The sequence below is a fragment of the Anolis sagrei genome, chromosome 13 (genome assembly GCF_037176765.1).
Source record: "Anolis sagrei isolate rAnoSag1 chromosome 13, rAnoSag1.mat, whole genome shotgun sequence".
NCBI classification, from domain to species: Eukaryota; Metazoa; Chordata; class Lepidosauria; order Squamata; family Dactyloidae; genus Anolis; species Anolis sagrei.
The window spans coordinates 9,978,983-10,006,382 of NC_090033.1; the positions used below are offsets into that span (position 1 = coordinate 9,978,983).

General features: G+C 30.8%; 2 protein-coding genes across 4 annotated transcripts in view; one reads left to right on the forward strand and one right to left on the reverse strand.

The window, feature by feature from the left end:
• Nucleotides 1–2,432, forward strand: part of USP48 (ubiquitin specific peptidase 48) — a 41,498-nt gene extending 39,066 nt beyond the window's left edge. For both annotated transcript variants that reach the window (XM_067472755.1, XM_067472756.1), the window contains 2 exons: nt 17–43; nt 1,735–2,432. In XM_067472755.1, coding sequence (XP_067328856.1) covers nt 17–43; nt 1,735–1,757 — 50 coding nt within the window. In that variant the 3' untranslated portion in view covers nt 1,758–2,432. The remainder of the gene's footprint in view (nt 1–16; nt 44–1,734) is intronic.
• A 2,479-nt stretch (nt 2,433–4,911) lies between these two features.
• Nucleotides 4,912–25,342, reverse strand: MFN2 (mitofusin 2). Of its 2 annotated transcripts, none has more exons than XM_067472757.1 (18): nt 25,125–25,342; nt 21,845–22,035; nt 20,738–20,873; nt 20,468–20,630; nt 19,529–19,653; nt 18,311–18,419; nt 18,103–18,210; nt 16,754–16,907; nt 16,522–16,589; nt 15,176–15,297; nt 14,966–15,092; nt 14,687–14,791; nt 13,085–13,187; nt 12,756–12,988; nt 9,303–9,461; nt 7,811–8,007; nt 7,552–7,686; nt 4,912–5,429 (listed from the first exon to the last, which is right to left on the reverse strand). In XM_067472757.1, the coding sequence occupies exons 1-18, from the start codon at nt 25,286–25,288 to the stop codon at nt 5,360–5,362; spliced, it is 2,469 nt and encodes an 822-aa protein (XP_067328858.1). In that variant the 5' UTR covers nt 25,289–25,342; the 3' UTR covers nt 4,912–5,359. The 2 variants fall into 2 exon arrangements, with proteins under 2 accessions (XP_067328858.1, XP_067328859.1); XM_067472758.1 differs by having other exon boundaries at nt 25,154–25,237.
• Between the last annotated feature and the right edge of the window lie 2,058 nt (nt 25,343–27,400).

The window sequence follows — 27,400 nt, forward strand, 5'->3', positions numbered from 1 at the left end:
CTGCCTTCCCTTCCAGTCTGTATGCCTGAAGAAGGATTCAAAGGTAGGCTTTGCTCCTTTTTACTCTCTCTCTACACACACACACACACACATATACACACGGATTTATTATATAAATAAAAATCTAATATTCATTTGTGGGATTATCAGAACTCAAAAACCACTGGACGAATTGACACCAAATTTGGCAGCAAAACACATTATAATCCGATCTATGTCTTTCAAATAAAAAAATGAAGGGGAAATAAGTTAAAACTCCCCAAAAAGAAGAATGCGCAAAAGCTCCTCTCCCCATCGAGCGAGAAGAATGAAGCACCAACCGTCGTGAGGGAAGAGAGTCCCTTTCCAAGCAGGAAGGCAGAGTCCTTTTTCTTTTGGGGAGGGGAGGGATTGAGGAGAGGAAAGAGGGAAGGAGAAGGCCTGGCTCAACGGAGAGGTGGGGGTTTGGCGAGGCAAGCCCTGGCAGCAGCTGGAGCCACCGCAGAGACTCTTTGAGGCCCACATGGCTACCAGGCAACTCTTACCCCAAAACCAGAGGATTGCAAAGCACACCACCCCCATGAGAAGGACAGCAACTCTCCCACTTGGGCTCCACATCCCCCCTTTCTCTCCCCCCCCCCCCCCAAAAAAAACCCCTTACAAACTGTCCCGGAGGAAGGAGGGGAAAGAAAGGGAAAGAAGGAATGAAGAAAAGGATTGGTGAAGAGAAGATTATGAATGGAAGGAAAGGTAGAAGGAAAGGAAGAGGAAGAAAGGGAAAGGAGGCAGGGATGGGAGAGGAAAGGAAGAGGCAGGGAAGGAAGGAAGGAAGGAAGGAAGGAAGGAAGGAAGGAAGGGGGAAACTGGTGAAGGGAAGAGAATATAGAATTAGAGAGTTCTAGAGTTGGGAGACACTTGGTGGACCATCCAGGCCAACCCCATTATGTGAAGAAGCAGGAAATCACATTCAAAGCACCCCCAACAGATGGCCACCCAGCCTCTGTTTCAAAGAAGCTTTTTGGAGTGTTTTGGGTTCAGTGGCTGCTTCTCATTACTTTATTTCCCATACCACCTTGCACCTTAACAGCCTGGCTTCTACTAGCCAGCAGGAAACCTTTGGTGGGAGGAATTCCCTAGCCCAGATTGCTTCATGTCTACAAATCCTCCGTTTTCTGAGGGCCACAGCAACGCGTGGCCGGGTACAGCTAGTATCTAAATATTATAATATGACAGTATTATATTATATTATAATATATTATAATATAATATAGTGGATAATATAGTGGATGTTTCTAACTGTAATACTATAAATTTATATTATAGTATTATCTATATATATAAAAATGTAATGTTCGTTTGTGGGATTAACATAACTCAAAAACCACTGGATGAATTGATACCAAATTTGGACACAAGACACAACTCAGGCCAACGAGTGACCAATGCTCGTAAAAACACTGAAAAACACAGCGGAAGTGACTTGAAAACCCCAAAAAATCACTGTAGCGCATGCGCAAAGACGACTCGGCAAAAAAAAAAAAGCACAATAGCATATCCACGCTCTTCCGGACTACAGCTCCCAGCATCCCTTAGACCAGGCCCTTTAGGGGAGGAGAATGATCCAAATGCTGTGTGTGTATAATTGTATTATATTTATATATGTATATACCAATTTTACCTCTAATTTTTTTCAAACACTTCTTATCAAATGCGAATATTCTGTACTCAAAAATCTGGGCCTCCCTTTCTTTCCAGGGACCGGTCTCCTCGGACACTAGTGTATTTTGGGGGTGAAACAACACTGTTGTCGAAGCGTCAAAGATGAATCGGGGAAACGGGTCGGCCATTTTGGGGCAAGCGGACTTTTCCAGAAGGACTTGGGTTTTCCGAGATAACGGCGCCGGAGTCGGTCAAAACGCAGGAGATCGATCCTTAGAAGGAGGGATGGAGAAGGGTGTTGTTGTGCCTTGTCCCGGTCCTTCCTCGTCTCTTCCGACACTTCGAACGGCTCGTTTCTCGTCTCGTTTCTCGTCTTCCTCCTCTTCCCGTAAAAAACGGGGGAAACGGAGGAGGAAGAAAATGGCACTTGTGAAAGGTGTGGGCTTTTCATGGGTGGATAGTTGAGGACTTTGGGGTTTGAGGGCTATTTGGGAACACGGTTCCCGGACGCGGGGATTGATATAGGGTTTGGGAGCGGTCTCCCGGAAGACAGGCCCGGAGCCTTTCTCCGACGCTCTCGAAGTCGGGGCCTTTTTTCACCTCGCTTCGTCTCTGCGTTTGTCCTCAATTTTCAGCGTGCGATTCACACCCCGATGTGTATATGTAAATATGTCGATATATATATTTAAGGGAAGCGGGCGGGACTTCCAACTCCGCGCTTTTCCTCTGCCGTTACATCCCCAAACGTTGTGGGACTCGTTTTCAGAAATCTTCATTAAAGTGTGTCAATCTCATCTTGCATTACGACTATTATTATTGTTGTTGTTGTTTTCCTGGGTCCGTTTACGGACTTCCCGGTGCGGTCGTCATTGCGACAACGCAACAAAGAAAGGTGGCACAAAACAGGTAAAGAAGCAGCAAGGGAGGATCTGGCTACGCCAAACGGAACCAGAAACGTGTGTTACAATATTATTATTTATAATGCAAATATAAGTATAATGCAAAAATACAATATTTCTATTTATAATGCAAATATAAGTATCTCAAAATCCAAAAGAAGTGTTTGCTTCCTTTGCCTTGAAGTTACTATCATTATAATTATAAATATAATTAAATATAAGCAATTAAATATAATTAAATATTACATTATATATGAATTGTTATATATTATTAATAGTGATATAATAATTAAATATTTTATTATATTTAATAAAATATAATAAAATATTTATTACATTTAATAAAATATTTAATAAATATTTACTAATTATATCACTATTAATAATATATAACAATTCATATATAATGTGATATATAATAAAATATTTATTACATTTAATAAAATATTTAATAAATATTTAATAATTATATCACTATATATCACATTATATATGAATTGTTATATATTAATAGTGATATAATTAGTAAATATTTATTAAATATAATAAAATATATTATTATATCACTATTAATAATATATAACAATTCATATATAATGTAATGTTATATTATATTTAATTGCTTATATTTATGTTTCAAGCAACCCTTCAATATATTTATTTTATTGCTTTTATTGTATTTGTATTGTACAATACAATACAATAAAACATGATTCAAATACAATAAAACATGATTAATACAATAAAACATGATTCAAATGCAATTAAATAAATATGACAAATAATTAAATATAATAAAATACAGTATTACTATATATATTATATATAAACTTTATTTAATATATTTTATATTAATTATATTAACAGTAATATATATTTATTTTGATATTTATGTTTTAAGCATTATATTCATTATATTAAGCCTTATATTTATATAAAACGCAATAAAATATATAATAAAATTAAATATAAAAATTATATTACATATTGTAAAAATATAATTACTATTATTGTACTTGTATTAATATAATAAAACATAATACATGATACATGTTATTCATAAAAATACAGTATTACTATATATATATATATATATTATATATTAACTATATTAACAGTAATATATTTTATATTAATTATATGAACAGTAATAGTATATTTTATAGTATATTTTATATTTATTTCCATATTTATGTTTTAAGCATTCTATTTTTATATTAAGCATATTTATATAAAATATAAAATATATAAAAATTAAATATAAAAATTATATATTATAAAAATATAATTACTATTGTATTTGTATTGTATTAATACAATAAAACATAATAACTAATATATTTTATATTTATTTCCGTATTTATGTTTTAAGCATTATATTCATTATATTAAGCCTTATATTTATATAAAATGCAATAAAATATATAATAAAATTAAATATAGAAAATATATATTATAAAAATATAATTACTATTTGTATTGTATTAATACAATAAAACATAATACATGATACATGTTATTCATAAAAATACAATATTACTATTTATATATATATTAACTATATTAACAGTAATATATTTTATTATATATATTAATTATATTAACAGTAATATACAGGGTTAGTCAAAATGCATAGGCCAATCTGACATTCAATTGAATGGCAGATTGGCCTATGCATTTTGACTAACCCTGTATTTTGTATTTATATTTTAAGCATATCATATTTGTTTTACTGCGTTATATTTTTTACTGTATTAGTAATAATAAAATGCAATAATGTATATATAAATTAAATATAAAAATATATATTATATTGTTTTACTGCATTATATTTTTACTGTATTCGTAATAAAATGCAATAATGTATATATAAATTAAATATAAAATATATATTTTATATTGTTTTACTGCATATTTTACTGTATTAGTAATAATAAAATGCAATAATATATATATAAATTAAATATAAATATATATAATAAAATATATTAGTATTATTTATATAATATATAATATATTAATTGCATACTAATAACAGTAATATTCACAAAAATATTTGTATATTTTTACTGTATTAGTAATAATAAAATGCAATAATATATATATATATATATATATATAAATTTAATATAAATATATATATATATATATATATATATATTATAAAATATATTACTATTATTTATATAATATATAATATATTAATTGCGTACTAATAACACTAATATTCACAAAAATATTTGTAGAAAATATTCATAAAAATATGCGTAAAATAAATCTGCCGGGCAGGAAATAGACCATTCAACCCCTCCTCAAAGATGTCCACCCAATGACGACGCCTTCAAACCCAATGGGTTGATAATAAGATAACAAGTTGTGTTTGTTGTCTCTCTTTAATGTTGCTTTTTTTCAACGGGAGACCCTTTCGCGCGAACCCCATCTCCACCATAAATACACAAACAGCGGATAGAAAAGACCATTACGGATTGTAAAGAAAGCCCGGAAATTATATATAATATATTTGTGGAAAATCAATAAAGTGCTTTGGGGACGACAATTTAAAAACAGATCTCCGTTCGCAAGAGCAGGATTCACTTCTCTTTCTGCAAAATCAATTTACCATTCGTCGCATTCATTGTGAGATTATCGACACCCAGATAATTCATTTCGGAGGATCCCGGCCTTTCGATGCATCGTTTTCAGTTCAAGGGAGGGGAAGGGTCCCGGCAGCCATTGGGGGCCATGCAAACAAACCCTTCCCAAAGACGCCTCTTAGGTACTCGCATGTATCATCATCCTCTTCGACTACCTCTCCCCTCGGCTTATCTGCTCTGCTCCAAGTACTGGTGCGTGAACATGTTCAGCTCGCTATCCAGCCAACCGGCCTTGTTTCTGCAAAAAGAAGTCCAGGATTAGGATTAGGATTGAATGGCCCTTGTGTTCGCTTCCAACGCTAGGACTCTATATTATTATTATTTAGTGCAATTATGTCCTATTATCATTTGTATTTCACTGACACAAAACCACAGTATGTCACAGCAAACGAGACCTATATGCTGGATTTCATTTGTATTATTATTATTATTATTATTCAAAGGCCCTTGTGTTCTCTTAAAATGATGGATCTATAATATTATTATTATTATTATTATTATTATTATTATATAATAAATTAAAATAAATATAATGTAATATTATAATATTATTATTAACCATTATTTTGTATTGTTTGCAGTATATTGTTGTTGTTGTTGAATGGCCCTTGTGTCTTCTTCCAGCTCTAGGACTCTATGCTATTATTTAGTGCAATTATGTTCTACTATTATTTGTACTACTATTATTATTATTAATATTATTAATATGATTATTATTCAAAGGCCCTTATGTTCTCTTAAAACAATGGCTCTATATTATTATTATTGTTATAAATATATTATTATATTATAATTATAGTATTAACCATTATTTTGTATTATTTGCAGTGTATTTTGTTGTTGTTATTGAATGGCCTTTGTGTCCTCTTCCAGCTCTAGGACTTATTATTTAGTGCAATTATGTTTTATTATTATTATTATTATTATAAATATATTATAATTATAATATTAACCATTATTTTGTATTGTTTGTAGTAGAATTGTTGAATGCCTCTTGTGTCCTCTTCCAGCTCTAGGACTCCATGTTATTATTTAGTGCAATTATTTTCTATTATTATTTGTATTGTATAAACCCACAAGAACCTAGTGATTCCAGTCATGAAAGCCTTCGACGATGGCTCTATATTACTATAATTATTATAATAAATATATTATTATAATTCTAATATTAACCATTATTTTGTATTGTTTGCAGTATATTATTGTTATTGAATGGCCCTTGTGTCCTCTTCCAGCTCTAGGACTCTACATTACTATTATTTAGTGCAATTATGTTCTATTATTATTTGTATTGTTATTATTCAAAGTTATGTTCTCTTAAAATGATGGCTCTATATTATCATTATTATTTTTATTATTATATAATAAATTATAATAAATATAATGTAGTATTATAATATTATTATTAACCATTATTTTGTACTGTTTGCAGTATATTGTTGTTGTTGTTGTTGTTGTTGAATGGCCCTTGTGTCCTCTTCCAGCTCTAGGACTCCACGTTATTATTATTTAGTGCAATTATGTTCTATTATTATTTGTACTATTATTATTATTATTATTATTATTATTATTCAAAGGCCCTTGTGTCCTCTTAAAACGATAGCTCTATATTATTATAATTATTATAATTATTACAATAGTGTAATAAATATATTATTATACTATAATTATAATATTAACCATTATTTTGCATTGTTTGTAGTATAATGGTTGTTGGATGGCCCTTGTGTTGTTGTTGTTGTTGAATGGCTCTCTTCCAACTCTAGGACGCTATGTTATTATTTAGTGCAATTATGTTCTATTATTATTATTATTATTATTATTCAAAGGCACTTGTGTTCTCTTAAAACAATGGCTCTGTATTATTATTACTATTATTACTATTATAGTATTAACCATTATTTTGTATTGTTTGTAGTATAATTGTTGTTGAATGGCCCTCTTCCAACTCTTGGACGCTATGTTATTATTTAGTGCAATTATGTTCTATTATTATTATTATTATTATTATTATTATTAAAAGGCCCTTGTCTTCTCTTAAAACCATGGCTCTATATTATTATTATTATTATTATTATTATTATTATTATGTGTACAGATCCCAAAAGGGTGGCCTTTTGCAGCTGACAGGTGGTAATTTGGTCAGTGCCGATTGTCTTTAAGTGCGGGCCAAGGTCTTGAGGCACTGCACCCAGTGTGCCCATTACCACTGGGATCTGCTTGTGCCAGAGTCTTTGCAGCTCGATCTTTAAATCCTCGTATTGTGTCAGCTTTTCCAGTTGCCTATTATTATTATTATTATTATTATTGGAGCTTGGCCTTGCCCGGCTGTTGTTGTTGTTGTTGCAATGCCTCTGTACCTGAGGAGCTTGGCCTTGCCCTGCAGGGCCTCCAGGAGCTCGACCTTGCGACTCAGGGCTTCCACTTCCTGCTGCAGCTCCTCCCGCGTGGCGTCCACTTCCTGGCACAGCTGGGCAAACGTCCCCGAGAGCTCCCTTGCAAAGGGGAGAAGCGCAGGCACAAACAAGTCGGGAGGGGATCACGCCGTGCCCGCCATTGTCGTCACCATCCCCTCCCTCTCACCCTCCACGCCGGTCCAGGGGGGGCGGGGGTACTCACTGCTGGACTTGGTGGCTGCAGTTGGAGCCGGTGTAGCTGACCAGGAGCTGGAGCTTCTCGGCTGCGTACTCCACAAACTGGCGCTTGAAGGCCCGCTCCTTGGCCCGGGAGCTCCAGGTCAACCGCTCGTACAGGTAGAGCAGCCCGTACAGGCCCAAGGAGAGCGCCACCAGCCGCCAGCCCACCGCCTTCCACACCTGCAAGAAAGGCATCCTGTTATTATTACTATCATTATTACTAATATTACTACTCTTATTATTACTGTTGAGAAGAATGGGAGAGACAAGTCAGGTCCAGGAAGCAATGCACTATAATACTATCGTTGTTGTTGTTGTTATTCCAGGAAGCAATGCACTGTAATACTACTACTACTACTACTACTATTATTATTATTATTCCAGGAAGTAATACATTGCAATTATTATTATTATTATTATTATTATTATTATTATTATAGGAACCAATGCCCTGTAATATTACTACTACTACTACTACTACTATTATGATTCCAGGAAGTAATACATTGCATGATTTATTTATTATTATTATTATTATTATTATTATTATTATTATTATTGGAAGCAATGCACTGTAATACTATTATTATTATTATTATTTTACTGACACAAAAACACAGTATGTCACAGCAAACGAGATCTATATGCTGGATTTCGTATCACAAAATCATGTCGAACACTTCCCATTATCATCATCATCATCATTATTCCAGGAAGCAATGTACTGTAATACTATTATTATTATTATTATTATTATTATTATGCCACTGTATTATTATTATTATATTATTATTATTATTATTACTATTATTATTATTATTCCAATGTACTGTAATATTATTATTATTATTATTATTATTATTATTATTCCAGGAAGCAATGCACTGTAATACTATTATTATTAGTAGTAGTAGTAGTAGTAGTAGTAGTAGTATTCCAATGCACTGTAATACTATTATTATTATTATTATTACATTGCATTATTATTATTATTAAATTACATATATTATGTACATATTTCATGTATTATGTATATTATTACATGTTATGTATATATTATGTACATAAAGTATATACTATTACATGAATACATTATTATTATTATTATTGCAGGAAGCAATGCGCTGTAATACTATTATTATGATAAGTAGTAGTAGTAGTAGTAGTATTACAATGCACTATAATATTATTAGTATTACATTGCATTACTATTACTAAATTATTACATATTTTATAGATATATTACATGTATTATGTATATTATTACATATGTTATGTATATATTATGTACATAGATTAAGTATATACTATTACATGAATACATGGCATTATTATTATTATTATTATTATTATTATTATTATTATACTAATAATCCTATGAGACCCTTTTAGGGGGAATGGGAGAGGTGTCAGGTCCTGGAGGCAATGCGTTGCATTATTGTTATTGTTATTGTGATGGCAATGCGAGGACGCACCACTCCGCCCAGGACCAGGATGCCCATGGAGGTGCGGGAGGTGAGCGAGGCCAGGCCGGTCACCATCGAGACCATCAGCTCCTCCTGGGTCAGCGCCCCGCCTTGCGGGAGGGCCGGCACGCCCGGATTGGCCGGCGTCAGGGGCAAAGGCCGCGGGACCTGGAAGAGGAAGAGGAAAGCATCGCAGTCAAACAACAACAACAACAACAACAACAACAACAACATCCTGTACCTTCAATTAGGTGCGCCCTGCATGGGGCCCCCCTGTACCTTTAGTTGCCGAAACATTTCATTTGTATAATGTCCTAATATAACAATTATAATTACAATTAAGGGATATAAATATTATATAAGAATTGTATAATACATTATTATTAAAATATTATTATTATTATTATTATATATTTTGCGATATAAATGTGTAATAATTATTTATTATATTGTATTATATTCCTTGCTTTTTCTCTCCACAAAGGTATCATATATAGAATACACTTTTATGACGTATTCTATACAATATATAAGCAAAAATATATGATACATATATAATCTATGATATTTATATATTTATATATAAGAGGAGAGGAGATTCCATCTGAACATTAGGAAGAACTTCCTGACTGTGAGAGCCGTTCAGCAGTGGAACTCTCTGCCCCGGAGTGTGGTGGAGGCTCCTTCTTTGGAGGCTTTTAAACAGAGGCTGGATGGCCATTTGTCAGGGGTGATTTGAATGCAATATTCCTGCTTCTTGGCAGGGGGTTGGACTGGATGACCCATGAGGTCTCTTCCAACTCTTTGATTCTATGATTCTATATCATATTATTTATTTTTATTTATTTATTTATATCTCATATATCTATGATATATGATATATAAATAAATAAATATAAATAAATAAATAATATGATATATAAATAAATATAAATAAATATATAAATAAATAAATATATAAATATGATATATAAATAGATATATGATATATATATAATAATATATAATATATATATAATAATATATAAATAAAATATATATAATATATATATCTATGATATATGATATATATGATAATATAATACATAATAGAATATGATATAGAATCTATAACCTGATATATGTGTATATATATATATATACTATAAAATGTGTATCATCTAATATATAATATAACATAATTTATAGCCTTACATAATGATATATAATCTAATATATAATATATGATTATATTAATCATATATGATTAATATAATCATATATTATTATATATGATTATATATAATATATAATTATATACAATATATATATGATTATTATATATGATAATCTTATATCATATATAATTTAATATATAATAGAATATGATGATATATAATCTATAACCTAATTCGATATGTAATATAATATATAAATATATACTATAAAATGTATATCATCTAATATATAATATTATAATATATAATTTATAGCCTTATATGATTATGATATATAATCTAATATATAATGTAATGTATGATAATATATTAATGATAATCATATATGATATATAATCTATTATCTGTGATAATATAATATTATATATTATGTAATATAGTATATACTTATATATTAAATTATTATATATTTATATACTATAAAATGTATATCATCTAATATTATGATAATATATAATATAATTTATAGCCTTATATTACATGTATTATGTATATTGTAATTTATAGTCTTATATTACATGTAATATAATACAATATGACATATACTCTAATATATAATCTAATATATGATAATATATATATATAATCTGTGATAATAGAATATCATATATAATCCAATATATGATAATATCATATGATATATAATCTAATATATGATAATATATATATATAATCTGTGATAATAGAATATCATACATAATCCAATATATGATAATATAATATGATATATAATCTAATATATAATCTAATGTATGATAATATATATAATCTGTGATAATAGAATATGACATATAATCCAATATATGATAATATAATATGATATATAATCTAATGTATGATAATATATATAATCTGTGATAACAGAATATCATACATAATCCAATATATGATAATATAATATGATATATAATCTAATGTATGATAATATATATAATCTGTGATAATAGAATATCATATATAATCCAACATACGATAATGGAATATGATTATATATTATATATAATGTATGATCAGAGACTGCAATGATATATGATCTAATATACAAGCTAATATATGATATATAATTTCATATATTAATGTTATATAATCTAATACACAACGATATAATATGATGATATATATAATACACTAGCTGTGCCCTGCCACGCGTTGCTGTGGCTTTTAGTAAGAGTTTTGAAGTCTGTGCCTGGCCTCTCTTCCTTCCTTCACTCGCCCTCTTTCCCTCTTTCTCTCTCTCACACTCCTTCCTTTCCCCTTTCTCTCTCTCTCTCTGGCATCCCTCCGTCCTCCCCCTTCTTTATGCTTGTGTGTAAACTGGAGTATCTTCTGTTGGTCATGGGGGTTCAGTGTGGCATGTTTGCCCCAATTCTGTCGTTGGTGGGGTTCAGGATGCTCTTTGAGTCTTGGTAAACTCTGAATCCCAGTGACTACAACTCCCAAATGTCAAGGTCTATTTCCCTCAAACTCCATCTGTGTGGATATTAGGGCGTATTGAATGCTTTGGTCCGGATCCATCATTGTTGTCTTCCAAGTCGCCCCCTCCCTTCTCCCCACCCCTTCCCTCCCTGAGTCACTCCTTCCCTCCTCCCCCCCCTCCGGAAAGACACGCCCCCTCCCTTCGCCCCACCTCTTCTCTTCCTGATTGACTCCTGGAAGGAAAGGGGTGGGGCGAAGGGAGGGGGCGTGTCTTTCCGGAGGGGGGGGAGGAGGGAAGGAGTGACTCAGGGAGGGAAGGGGTGGGGAGAAGGGAGGGGGCGAATTGGAAGACACGCCTCCTCCCTTCGCCCCACCCCTTTCCTCCGTGACTCACTCCTTCCCTCCTCCCTCCCTCTCCGGTTAGACACGCCCCCTCCCTTCACCCCACCCCTTTGTGTGTGCCACGCGGGGGGGGGGTGAGGGGCGGCGCGTGCGCGCGTGGCGGGGAGTTTGCACGGCGCACGTGTGTGTGTGCCGCGCGGGGGGAGGGGGGGAGGGGCCGTGCGTGCGCGCGTGCCGGGGAGTTTGCGCCAGTGCGCATGTTCAGTTGTTTAGCGGTGTTTTTGTCGTTGTTGTGGTGTTTTTTTTTTAATTTGGAGTACATTAGTTTGTACCGAGTGGGTTGTCCTAGGGGCATGGCAATTCTGGTTCAGTTTCGTTGGGGGGTTGTGGAGTTATACGGCTCCGTACGACGCCCCTTACAGATTTATATTATAGATAATCTAATAATAGACTAGGAAGAGATGTGTGGGCATCAGGGAAGCCTGACCTGCTCGCTGTACCCGAGGAGGGCCCTGCGCGTGCCCTTTGGCCCCAGGAAGCGCTTGACCAGCATGCTCCACCCCAAGGAGAAGTGGAACTCGATGTCCTCCTGGAAGTCGGCGCAGAGCTTGTGGCAGTTGAGGTCGTAGCTGAGCGTGAAGGCGGAGGAGGCGCCCCTCGTCCGGGGCCCCGGGACCCCCTGGGTGCGCAGGGATGGCGGCAACAGCGGGCTCAGGCCCTCTGCGAGGAAAGACGGAAAGGGAAGGAGGAAGTGAGGGCCATGCTTGGAAGAAGAACATATAGGAGGAAGTCCTGGCGATTCGGGGAGAGGCCTACCCATCATTTCCTGCTGCATGGCTTGCAAGGAGGTCGAGACGGGGGCCGAGCAGCGCTCCGACAGGTTGTGGCTCAGGCCTTCCTCAATGTGCCGGTGCAGCTCCTGCGGGAAGTGGACACAGCGAGACAATCATCGACATACTGGAATGTATTGAGTCCTGGGATGATGATGATGATGAGGGTGATAATGATGGTAATTTCATATATTAGATGTTATATAATCTAATACACAATCTAATACACAATGATATCATATGATGATATATAATATATACTAATAATAATAATGCAATGTATTACATCCTGGGATAACAATGAGGATAATAATAATGTGATTATAATTTCCTGGGATGATGGTGATAATGTAATGTATTACTTCCTGGGATAATAATGATGATGATGATGATGATGATAATGCAAAATATTGCTTCCTGAAATGGCGATGATGATAATAATATCAATATATTAACGTATTTCAATATATTAATGTATATATTAATGTAATGTATTTCTTCCTAGAATAATAGTAGTAGTAGTAGTAGTAATAATATGATAATATGAATTACTTCCAATAATAATAATAATATGAATTCCAATAGTAATAATAATATGAATTACTTCCAATAGTAATAATAATATGAATTGCTTCCAATAATAATAATATGAATTACTTCCAATAGTAATAATAATTTGAATGACTTCCAATAATAATAATATGAATTAATTCCAATAGTAATGATATGAATTACTTCCAATAATAATAATAATATGAATTAATTCCAATAGTAATAATAAGAATTACTTCCAATAATAAGAATAATATGAATGACTTCCAATAATAATAATAATAATATGAAAGACTTCCAATAATAATAACAATATGAATTAATTCCAATAATAATATGAATTCCAATAATAATAATAATATGAATTACTTCCAATAATAACAATAATAATATGAATTACTTCCAATAACAATATTAATTCCAATAATAAAATGAATTACTTCCAATAATAATAATAATAATAATAATAGTAATAATAATGCAATGTATTACATCCTGGGATAACAATGATGATGATAATAATAATAATATGATTATAATTTCCTGGGATGATGATGATAATAATACTGTAATGTATTACTTCCTGGGATAATGATAATAATGTAATATATAGCATAATATATAACGGCGCTCCATGCAGTCATGCTGGCCACATGACCTTGGAGGTGTCTATGGACAACGCTGGCTCTTCGGCTTAGAAATAGAGATGAGCACCACACCCCAGAGTCAGACATGACTGGACTTAATGTCAGGAGACTACCTTTACCTTTACCTTTATGATAATAATAATAATAATAATAATAATAATAATAATAATAATGCAAGGTATAACTATCAATACTAATAATATCAATGATGATGCAATTATAATAATTCAAATATATTGTGCGTACAATGACCCCAATGAATTTTGGGGTTCGACTTGGGTCCCCCCTCCAAGGTGCACAACAAAGCCCAAGATCAGTTTCTCGGATATCAATTGAGAAAACTCCGCACGGGATCGAGAACCGGCCCGTTTCCCCCTTGGGTGACTCACATTTTTGTACACTTTGATGACGACGGGCGAGGGATGGAAATCCAGCTGGAAGTCGTCGACCAGGACCGAGAGGCGCCGGATCTCTTCCGCCATTGCGTTGGACACCTGGGAGAGGGGCAAGGAACCCCCGTAAATAATATTTATTATTTAGTATTTATTATTCACTATTATTTACTGTTTATTATCATACACTGTTTATGTATGTGTTTGTGGGGGGGGGGGGGACAAAGACGGCAAGGGAAAGGCCTGCCCCGCACGGAGAACCATGGGATGCCCGACCTGCCTCTCGACCTCCTCGGTGAGCTGCTTGATCTTCTGCTTGTAGTTGTGGCTCAGCAGATCCAGCTGTTTGTCGATGAAGCCCAGGCGCTCCTGGCGGTCCTCCCGCAACTCCAGGCAGTAGAGCCTTGGCCCAGAGACAACAGAAGAATTATTATTATTACTATTACTATTATTAATTTATTTATGTTGTGGTGGTGGTGGCCTCACCGCTGCTCCTGGGCGGCCATGTGCACGCAGTCCATGATGCGCCGCACTTCCTCCGCCATCTGCTTGGCCCGGACCGTGTGCTGCTCGAATTTCGTCTTCACCGCCGACTGAGAAATGCATTCCTGAAAGGGAGGCGGGGACAACAACAGCGGGATCACCAAACCCCTCCCCCTTTTGCATATTAACGAGCCTGATTTGCATTCTCCAACAAGCCCCCCTCTTTTTGCATATTTACAAGTCCAATTTGCACTCTCCCCAATAATAAGTCCTTTTTTGCATATTCATAAGCTTCATTTGCATCCTCCCAGACAACAAACCCCTCCCCTTTCTGCATATTCATGAGCCTGATTTGCATCTGCCCGATAACAACCCCTCCCCTTTCTGCATATTCATGAGTCTGATTTGGATCCTCCCAAACAAACCCCTCCCCTTTCTACATATACATGAGCCTGATTTGCACCCGCCCGATAACAAACCCTTCTCTTTTTGAATATTGATGAGCCTGATTTGCATCCTCTCAGACAACAAACCCCTCCCCTTTCTGAATATTCATGAGCCTGATTTGCATCTGCCCGATAACCCCTTCTCTTTTTGCATATTCTTGAGTCTGATCTGCATCTTCCCAGAAAACAAACCCCTCCCTTTTCTGCATATTCATGAGCCTGATTTGTATCCGCCCAATAACAACCCCTACTCTTTTTGCATAGTCATGAGTCTGATTTGCATCCTCCCAGACAAACCCCTCCCCTTTCTTGAGCCTGATTTGCATCTTCCCCGAAACAAACCCCTTCCCTTTTGCATATTTATGCGCCCGCTATGCATCCTCTCCAACAACAAACCCCTCCTCTTTTGCATATTCATGAGTCATCTTTGCATCTTCCCCAAACCCCTCACCTTTTGCATATCCATGAGCACCATTTGCATCCTCTCCCCAACAAACCCCTCCCCTTTTGCATATTCATGAGCTCGATCTGCCTCCTCGACAACAAACCCCTCCCCTTTTTGCATATTCATGAGCTCGATCTGCATCAACAGCAAACCCCTCCCTTTTTGCATATTCATGAGCTCGATCTGCATCCTCGACAACAAACTCCTCCCCTTTTGCATATTCATGAGCTCGATCTGCATCAACAGCAAACCCCTCCCTTTTTGCATATTCATGAGCTCGATCTGCATCCTCGACAACAAACTCCTCCCCTTTTGCATATTCATGAGCTCGATCTGCATCAACAGCAAACCCCTCCCCTTTTTGCATATTCATGAGCTCGATTTGCATCCTCGACAACAAACCCCTTCCCTTTTTGCATATTCATGAGCTCCATCTGCATCCTTCCCCGGAAACTCGCCTCAAAGCGCCGCTCAAAGTTCTGGAACTCGAACATCCGGCCCTGGAAACCTTCAGCCAGCGCTCCGCCTAAAAGGGATCAGGATAGAGAAGACCATCAAAGCCCTCCCGACAGATGGCCATCATGCCCTGCTTAATAGTAGTAATAATAACAACAACAGAAGCCTAGAGTTGGAAGGGATTGCTGTCCTTGTTCTATGGAAGCAACGGCTCTTCCCGCTTCGGCTGCTGACCTGCTTCGGGCATGCCTTGGGCCTTCTGGATGCGCGCGGCCAGCGCCTCTTTGGCCGAGACGAAGAAGACGCGGTCAGCGGCCTGCGCCCGGTCCACCAGCCCCAGCTCCTCCGACAGGAAGACGCAGCAGCGCTCCATGTGCTGGCGGCGCACCTGAACGCCAAAGGAGGAGGAGGAGGAAGAGGAGCATCATCATCATCACTATTATTGTTATTACTACTATTATTGTTATTCCAGAAAGTCATACACTGCATTAAATAATAGTAAATATTAAATAATAATAAGTATTAAATAATAATAAATATTAAATGATAAATAATAAATAATAGTGAATAATAATAAATCTTAAACAATAAATAGTACAATCATCATCATCATCATTACTACTACTATTGTAATTCCAGGAAGTGATACATTGCATTAAATAATAATAAATATTAAATGATAAATAATAAATAATAGTGACTAATAATAAATATTAAACAATAAATAGTACATAATAAATAATAATTTCATAATAATAAATATTAAACGATAATAAACAGTAAATAATAGTGAATAATAAATTTTAAATAATAAATATTACATAATAAAAAATCTTAAGTAATAAACCTGAAATAGTAATAAACCTTAAATAATAAATATTACATAATAAGACTTAAATAATAAATAATAATTACATAATAAAAAACTAATAATAAATTTAAATAATAAATATTACATAATAAATATTAAATGATAATAAACAGTAAATAATAGCAAATAATAATAAATTTAAATAATAAATATTACATAATAAATCTTAATAATAATAAATATTACATAATAAATATTAAATAATACATCTTAAATAATAATAAATAAATATTACATAATAATAAATCTTAAGTAATAATACATCTTAAATAAATATTACGTAATAAAACTTAAATAATAAACAATAAATATTACATAATAATAAATCTTAATAGATCTTAAACAATAAAATTTAAATAACAAATATTAAATGATAATAAACAGTAAATAATAGTAAATAATAATAAATAATAAATATTACATAACAATAAATCTTAAGTAATAATAAATGTTAAATAATAATAAATCTTAAATAATAATAAATAATAAATATTACATAATAAATCTTAATAATAATAAATCTTAAATATTAATAAAAATAAGAAATGGATTATTATGGAATCGGCTATGTTTATATTTTAATGGCTGTATGTTTTATGTTTGTTTTGTGGGAGTCCCTTTGGAGAAAGAGAAAACGGAGTACAAATCAAGTTGCATTCTTCTATTTCTTATTGTCACCATGGTTGTTGTTCCTCTCGGAAGCGAGGCCTACCTCCTCCATGTACTCGGGTTCGGAGGCGGAGGCGTCCCACCGGTTGTTGAGGATGAAGAGGTTTGGCCGCGAGAGGCGGGCGTTGACCTTGTGGAAGAACTGCTTCTCCTGGGGGGGGGGGGGAATGAGAAAAAGTCGGGGGTCAAGCGAGGGGTCAAGCCCTCAACCTTTGACCCCCCCAAGTAGCGAGGGAAGGGGGGGCGCTGACCGTCTGCATGAGGGTGGACTCGGCGTTGGCCACCAGGACAAAGACGTCGGCGTCCAAGCAATATTTGTCGATCCAGCTATCCAGTTCGGTGGTCACGTCGATCCCGGGACTGAGAGAGAAGGGGAGAGAGAGAGAGAGGTCATGGGTCCCGGAAGGGAAAAGGAGCTTGCGTTGTGTCGGGGGGGGGGGGGGCGGGGAAGGAGGGATCCCTTCTACATGTGGGAATGGTATGATGCATGTCAAAACACATGTCAGGCCCACCCAGCCTTTTGGGGATCTCCCTAGGTGTCCCATCGAGAGGCAAAATCAATGATAGGGTGGACAGTTGTATAGTTGAGATTGAGCCACTGAATCCTAGAAAAGAGTGGGACTCCCAAAGGCCATCTAGTCGAACCCTTGGATGGGTGGATACATAGATAGATAGATAGATAGATAGATAGATGGATGGATGGATGGATGGATGGATGGATGGATGGACGGACTGACGGACGGACAGACAGACAGACAGAAAGACAGACAGACAGACAGACAGACAGACGAACACATGGATACATGGCTAGATGGATGGATACACAAATAGGTAGATAGATGGACGGACATACAGTTGGATGGATGATGGATACATAGATAGATGGATGGATGGATACATGGATGGATGAACGGACGGATGGATGGATGGACGGACAGATACATGGATGGATGGATGGATGGATGGATGGATGGATAGATAGATGGATTGATGGATGGATGGATACATGGATGGATGAAGGGATGGATGGATGGATGGACAGATACATGGATGGATGGATACATGGATAGATGGATGGATGGATTGATGGACAGATACATGGATGGATGGATGGATGGATTATGGGTAGGTGGATGCACGGACAGATAAGTAGATAGATAGGTAGGCAGATGGACAGACATATGGATGGATGAATGGATGGATGGACAGGTGGGCAGGCAGGCAAACAGACACATGGACAGACAGATGGACAGCTACATGGACAGATGGAGACATGAATAAATAGAAGGAAGCAAGGAAGAAAAAGAGAAGGAAGGAAGGAAAAGAGAAAGGGCTCAATCCCAGGACTGGGAGAGAGAATGCCCAGCTAGAGAGGCCACGTACGCCCGCTCGGCCCTTTAAGAATCTGGGGGGCGGAGGACTTGTAAGGTCCAGATTGGGTGGAAAGGGGAGGGGGGTGGGGCCCTGACCTGTCCATCAGCACCAGGTCGTCCTTGAGGAGGGGGCACTTGGAGTTGGGCCACATGACGCTGACCAGTCCGCCGGACGCCAGGCGCTCGTCCTGGTGCAAGGCGTGTGCCAGCTGGTTGACCGTCTGGACAAAGGAAGGAAAGGAGAGAGGTCAGGAAGGGGGACCTATAATAATAATAATAATAATATGGCAGTTTTGACCATCACATGAATCTCAGTGGCATATTAATAATAATAGTAATAATAACTAATAATAGTCACAATAGTAATAGTAATAATAGTAATACTAATAATAATAATAGTAATAAATGGCAGTTTTGACCATCAAATGAATCTCAGTGGCATATTAATAATAATAATACTAACTAATAATAATAGTCACAATAGTAATAGTAATAATAATAATAATAAATGGCAGTTTTGACCATCAAATGAATCTCAGTGGCATATTAATAATAATAATACTAACTAATAATAATAGTCACAATAGTAATAGTAATAATAATAATAATAAATGGCAGTTTTGACCATCAAATGAATCTCAGTGGCATATTACTATTATTATTATTTTTAATAATAATAATAATATGCCACTGAGATTCATTTGATGGTCAAAACTGCCATTTATTATTATTATTATTACTATTGTGACTATTATTATTAGTTATTATTATATTAGTTAATAGTAATAATAATAGTAATAATACCTAATAATAATAGTCACAATAGTAATAGTAATAATAATAAAAATAATAATAATATTATATATGGCAGTTTTGACCATCAAATGAATCTCAGTGAATAATGAATAATAATAATAACTAACAATAATTGTCATAATAGTAATAGTAATAATAATACTTATAATAATAATAATAATAATAATAATAATAATCCGCTTGGCTTCAAGCGAAGGGCAAGGAAGAGGGAAGGCGCACCTTGACGCTCTTGCGTTCCTCGGAGCCTTCGGTCAAGAGGAAGGCATCCTGCCCTTCGGTGCCCTCGACCCGCAGGAAGCAGTTGGTGGTGTGGCCGATGCCGGACGGCAGGACCTTGTCCCAAAGCATGGCGTTGATGACGGTGCTCTTCCCGTTGCTGGTCCTGCAAGGGAGGAGGGGCACCGCGGGCGGGGGTGAGCCAATGGGACCCCGGCACCGAGCCCCCCACCCACCCATGAGACGCCCACTTGCACGAAGCCCGGGACTCACCGCCCGAAGAAGGCCACCTTCATGTGCCGCCGGGCCACGACCTCGCTGATGCCGCTGACCTTCGAGAGGTATCCTTTGACCTCCAGCACCTGCTCCTCCGTCGTGACCGGGTCCAGCTCCACATCCCGGTGCGTCTCTGGAATAATAGTAATAATAATAATAATAATAATAATAATAATTAGCAAAAAATAGTAAAAAAATAATAAATAGTAAATAATAATAATAAATAGTACATAATAATAAATATTAAATCATGATAATAAATAGTAAATAATAAGTAGTAAATAAATAGTAAGTAATAAATAGTAAGTAACAGTAAATATTAAATAATAATACATTATAAATAATAGTAAATATTAAATAATAATAAATATGAAATAGTAAATAACAATAGTAAATAATACATAATATTTAATAATAAATCTTAAATAATAAATAGAAAAATAATTACATAAATAGTAACAAATAAATATTAAATAATCATCAACAGTAAAGAATAAATCTTAATAATAATAGTAAATATTAAATAGCTATAAATATTAAATAATAATAAATAGAAAAAGTAATTACATAATAAATCTTAATAAACAGTGAAAAATAAATATTAAATAACCATCAGTAGTAATAATAAATCTTAAATAATAATCATATTAAATATTAAATAGCAATAATAAATAGCAAAACATAATAAATTTTAAATAATAATAAATATTACAAAATAATAGTAAATAGTGTTAATTCATAATAAATCATAAAGAATAATAAATCTTAAATAACAATAAATAGCAAATAATAGCAAATATTAAATAATAATATTAAATAATAGTAAATAGTAAAGAATAATAAATATTAAATAATAATAATAATATTAAATAATAGTAAATAGTAAAGAATAATAAATATTAAATAATAATAATAATAGTAAATCAATATTAAATAGTAATAATAAATAGTTAATATTAAATATTAAATAATAATATTAAAGAATAGTAAATAGTAAAGAATAATAAATATTAAATAATAATAGTAGATAAATATTAAATAGCAATAATAAATAGTAAATAATAATAATAATAAATAAAGTAATGGGATAACGGGATGCCGTACCCTCGAGGAAGGCGGCGCTCTCCTGGACGTAGGCGGCCAGTTGCTCGAAGATGCCGCTGACCTTCTTCTTGGCGGTCACAAAGTGCTTGAGCGGAGAGGCCGCGGCGGCCGCCATCTTGTTGTGGCGCTGCTCCTTCTTGGTCCCAAACAGGAAGGAGGAAGAGCGACAGGAAGGCAACAGGGACATCGCGCTGGAAGGACACCGTCCAGGTAGATCAATAATAATAATAATAATAATAATAATAATTTTATTTCCTCTCCTGGCATTTTTCTATGACCAGCCTCATTTTATGTTTTTATTATTATTATTATTATTATTATTATTATTATTATTATTATTATGTATATAAGGGCCACCAAGTCTCTATTTTGCTGATAGATGGCCATCCAAGCTCTAATATATTATAATACAATATATAGTTGTATACAATATATATATTAGAGTAATACTATAATGTATAAGATCCCAAGTCGCTTTCTCTGCGCCGGCCCTTTAAGAGACGATGGCAATCCTTTTCAATCCAATTCCCGTTAATCGAATTAGCAAAGAATTAGCTCAAACTGCAAATTATATTATTATTATTATTATTTTGAGATTAGATTTGGGAATTAATTCATCTCTGAGCTAATTGATTCCCAAATCTAATCCCATAATAATAATAATAATAATAATAATAATAATAATAATAATATAATTGGGGGTTAAATTTGCAGTATTTTAGAGTTCAATTTGCCAAACTTTGGGGTTGGATTTGGAACCCATTTATGATGGGGCCTGAATGTACATTTGGGAACGTTGTCATAATATAATACAATACAATACAATATAATATTAATCCCTTTGGGTTGTAATTATATATAATATAATAGTATAATAATATAATATAATCCCTTTGGGTTGTAATAATATTTATAATATAACAGTATAATATAATAATAATATAATACAATAATAATATAAAATAGTCCCTTTGGGTTTTAAGAATATATACAATATAATAGTACAATATAATAATAATATAATAGTATATTAAAATAATATTATTATTAATAATAATATTAATCCTTTTGAGTTGTAATAATATAATATACTAATATATTTGGATTATAATAATATAATATGATATGATATAATATAATATAAGAGTATAACATAATGAAATAATAATATAATCACTTTGGGTTATAATATATATAATATAAAAGTATAATTTAATATAATAATATAATCCCTTTGGGTTATAAAAATATAATAATAATAATAATAATAATAATAATAATATAAAATAATCCTTTTGACTTGTAATAATACATATTATATAACAATATAATATAATAACATAATATAATACAATAATATAAAATAATCCCTTTGGGTTTTAATAACATAATATACTAATATATTTTGAATATAATAATATAATATAATAGTATAATATAAATAATAATATAAAATAATAATAATATAATCCCTTTGGGTTATAATAATATAATATAATAATAATAAAACAGTATAATATAATATAATAATAATAGAATAGAATAATAATATAAAATAATCCCTTTGGGTTTTAATAATATATATAGTATAGTATAATATTAACATAATATAATAGTATATATAGCATACCATAATAAAATAACAATGACAATATAATCCCTTTGGGTTATAAAAATATAGTAATAATAATAATAATAATAATAATAATAATTATAACTATTATTATTATTATTATTTAACAGTATAAACCCTTTGGATTATAGTAATATATACAATATAATAATATAATTCCTGTGTTATACTAATATGATATAATATAGTAATAATAATATAAAATAATCCCTTTGGGTTGTAGTAATAGATATAATATAACAGTATAATATAATAATATAATACAATACAATAATATAAAATAACCCCTTTGGCTTTTAATAATATATATAATAGTATAATATAATATAAATATAATAGTAAAGTATAATAAAACAATAATAATAATAATAATAATAATAATTCCTTTGGGTTGTAACAATATAGTATACTCATATATTTGGATTATAATAATATAATACAATACAATACAATATAATAGTCTAGTATAAAATAATGAAATAATAATATAATCCCTTTGGGTTATAATAATATAACATAATAATAATGTATAATATATAATAATCCCTTTGGGTTGTAATAATAAATATAATATAACAGCCTTCGGGCTGAGAACAGAGGTATATAAGTAAAGTAAATAAATAATATAGTATAATAATAATATATTATAATACAATAATAAAATAATCCCTTTGGGTTGTAATAATATATATAATAGTATAATATAATATTAATATAATAGTATAGTATAATAAAATAATAATAATAATAATAATAAAATCCCTTTGGGTTGTAATAATATAATATACTAATATGTTTGGATTATAATAATATAATATAATGAAATAATAATATAATCCCTTTGAGTTGTAATAATATATATAATATAAAAGTATAATTTAATATAATACAATAAAATGATAGTATAAAATAATCCCTTTGGGTTGTAATAATATATATAATAGTATAATATAATATTAATATAATAGTATAGTACAATAAAACAACAACAATAATAATAATAATAATACAATAATAATAATAATATCCCTTTGAGTTGTAATAATATATATAATATAAAAGTATAATTTAATATAATACAATAAAATAATAATATAAAATAATCCCTTTGGGTTTTAATAATATATATAATATAACAGTATCATTTAATATAATAATATAAAACAATCCCTTTGGGTTATAATAGTATAATATAATATAATATAATAGTATAATATAATAAAATAATAATAATAATCACTTTTGGGTTGTAATAATATAACATACTAATATATTTGGATTATAATAATATAATAGTATAATATAATAAAATAATAAAATAATCCCTTTGGATTATAATAATATATATATAATATAATAGCATAATATAATATAATAATATAAAACAATCCCTTTGGGTTATAATAGTATAATATAATGAAATAATAATATAATATAATCCCTTTTGGGTTGTAATAATATACTAATATATTTGGATTATAATAATATAATATAATAATTATAATAATAATAATCCCTTTGGCTATAATAATATAATATCTTGGGTTTATAACAAGCTACAATAATAATATAATATAATACAATATAATATAATGGCACTAATTGGGGACACAATCATAATAATCATCACAATATAGGAAGAACTACCCAGGCGCCCTTCTGCCTCTCCTGCTCACCTCTGTCGCCTTCCTTCCCTCTGCGCATGCGCCCACGCCACTCCCAGAAGGAACCCAGCAGCCCCGGGAGGTGACGTCACGGAGGAGGAGGCGCATGGAGGTGACGTTGCTAGGAAGCGACGCCCAGGGCACCATGGGAGTTGTAGTTTAAGGACCAGATTTCCTTTTCTTTCTGCCCAAGAAGCCTTGGAAGAGCCTTTGAACTCTTCCTCCCAGGATATAATATAATATAATATAATATAATATAATATAATATAATATAATATAATATAATATAATATAATATAATATAATATAATATAATATAATATAATATAATATAATATAATATAAATATTATATAAAATAAAATAAAATAAAATATAAAATATTATTTTATATTTTATTTTATATTATATAATATTTATTTTTATATATTATATTATATTATATTAATATTATATTTATATTATATTATTATTATATTATATTATATTATATCTTGGGAGGAAGATAATATAAATATAATATAATAAATATAATATAAATATAATATAATAAATATAATAAATTATAATATAAATATAATACAAAATAAAATAAAATATAATATAATATAATATAAATATAATAAATATAATATAATATAAATATAATAAATATAATATAATATAAATATAATATAAATATAATATAACAAATATAATATAATATATAATATAATATATTGTATTAATATAACAAATATATTATATTATATTACTGTTATATTAATATATCAATATAATATATTATATTATAATATAATACAATATTATATTGATATATTAATATAACAGTAATATAATAATAATAATCCTCCCAGGATATAATATTGATATATTAATATAATAGTAATGTATTTGTTATATTAATACAATATCAATACCAATATAATACTTTTATGTAATATTACTAGAATATAATATAATATAAATAGAATATATAATAAATAATATAATAAATAAAATAAAATAAGTATAATATAATATAGTATGATATAATATAATATAATATAAATATAATATAATATAAATATAATAAGTATAATATAATATAATATAAATATAATATAATAAATATAATATAATAATATAATATATAATATAATATATTGTATTAATATAACAAATATATTATATTATATTACTGTTATATTAATATATCAATATAATATATTATATTATAATATAATACAATATTATATTGATATATTAATATAACAGTAATATAATAATAATAATCCTCCCAGGATATAATATAATATTGATATATTAATATAATAGTAATGTATTTGTTATATTAATACAATATCAATATCAATATAATACTTTTATGTAATATTACTAGAATATAATATAATATAAATAGAATATATAATAAATAATATAATAAATAAATAAAAATATATTAATATGTTGAATATTAATATGTTTCTATTAAGATAATATAAAATATTATATTGTTACACTAGAATAGAATATTGATATGTGAATAGGATATAATATTTCAATATAAATATTAATATGATATATAATCCTTAACTAAAAACTTGTATTTAAATATTAATATTATAATAATTAATATTATATAATATTAATAATTAATGTTATAATATATACATTTATTACACAAATATATAAGGTAATAAATATAATCAATATATATATTTATTAGTTATATATATTTATTATAGAAATAAAATATATTTATATAATTAATACATATATAAAATGTTTTAATATTATATTAATATTTCATATTATATAATAATAAATATGTTATAATATATATATAATAAATTTATTACACGCATAAATATATAATGTAATAAATTTAATAAATATATAATATATTTATAAATATATTTATTATAGAAATATAATAAATATAAATATATATATATTTAAATATTAATATTATATTAATATTTAATATGATATAATAATTAATGTGTTTTCTATATATAATAAATTTATTACACAAGTAAATATATAATGTAATAAATATAATAAATATATATTTTAGTTATATATATTTATTATAGAAATATAATTAATATATTTATATAATTAATACATATATATTTATAATATTATATATTTATATTTATTATGTAAATATAATAAATAGAATGTAATATAATATATTAAAGAATATAATATATTATAATGTAAAATTCATATGGTCCAATCCACTCCGCAATACATAAAATAATAATGAAATTAA

What these genes read in the sequence shown, in the direction of transcription:
- MFN2 (XM_067472757.1), bottom strand. Translation starts at nt 25,288, where the DNA reads ATGGTGCCCTGGGCGTCGCTTCCTAGCAACGTCACCTCCATGCGCCTC. An exon ending in TCATCAAAGTGTACAAAAAT is followed by an intron (nt 13,188 to 14,686) that starts GTGAGTCACCCA and finishes CACTTCCCGCAG; the next exon opens with GAGCTGCACCGGCACATTGA. An exon ending in GGCAAGGCCAAGCTCCTCAG is followed by an intron (nt 5,430 to 7,551) that starts GTACAGAGGCAT and finishes TTCTTTTTGCAG; the next exon opens with AAACAAGGCCGGTTGGCTGG.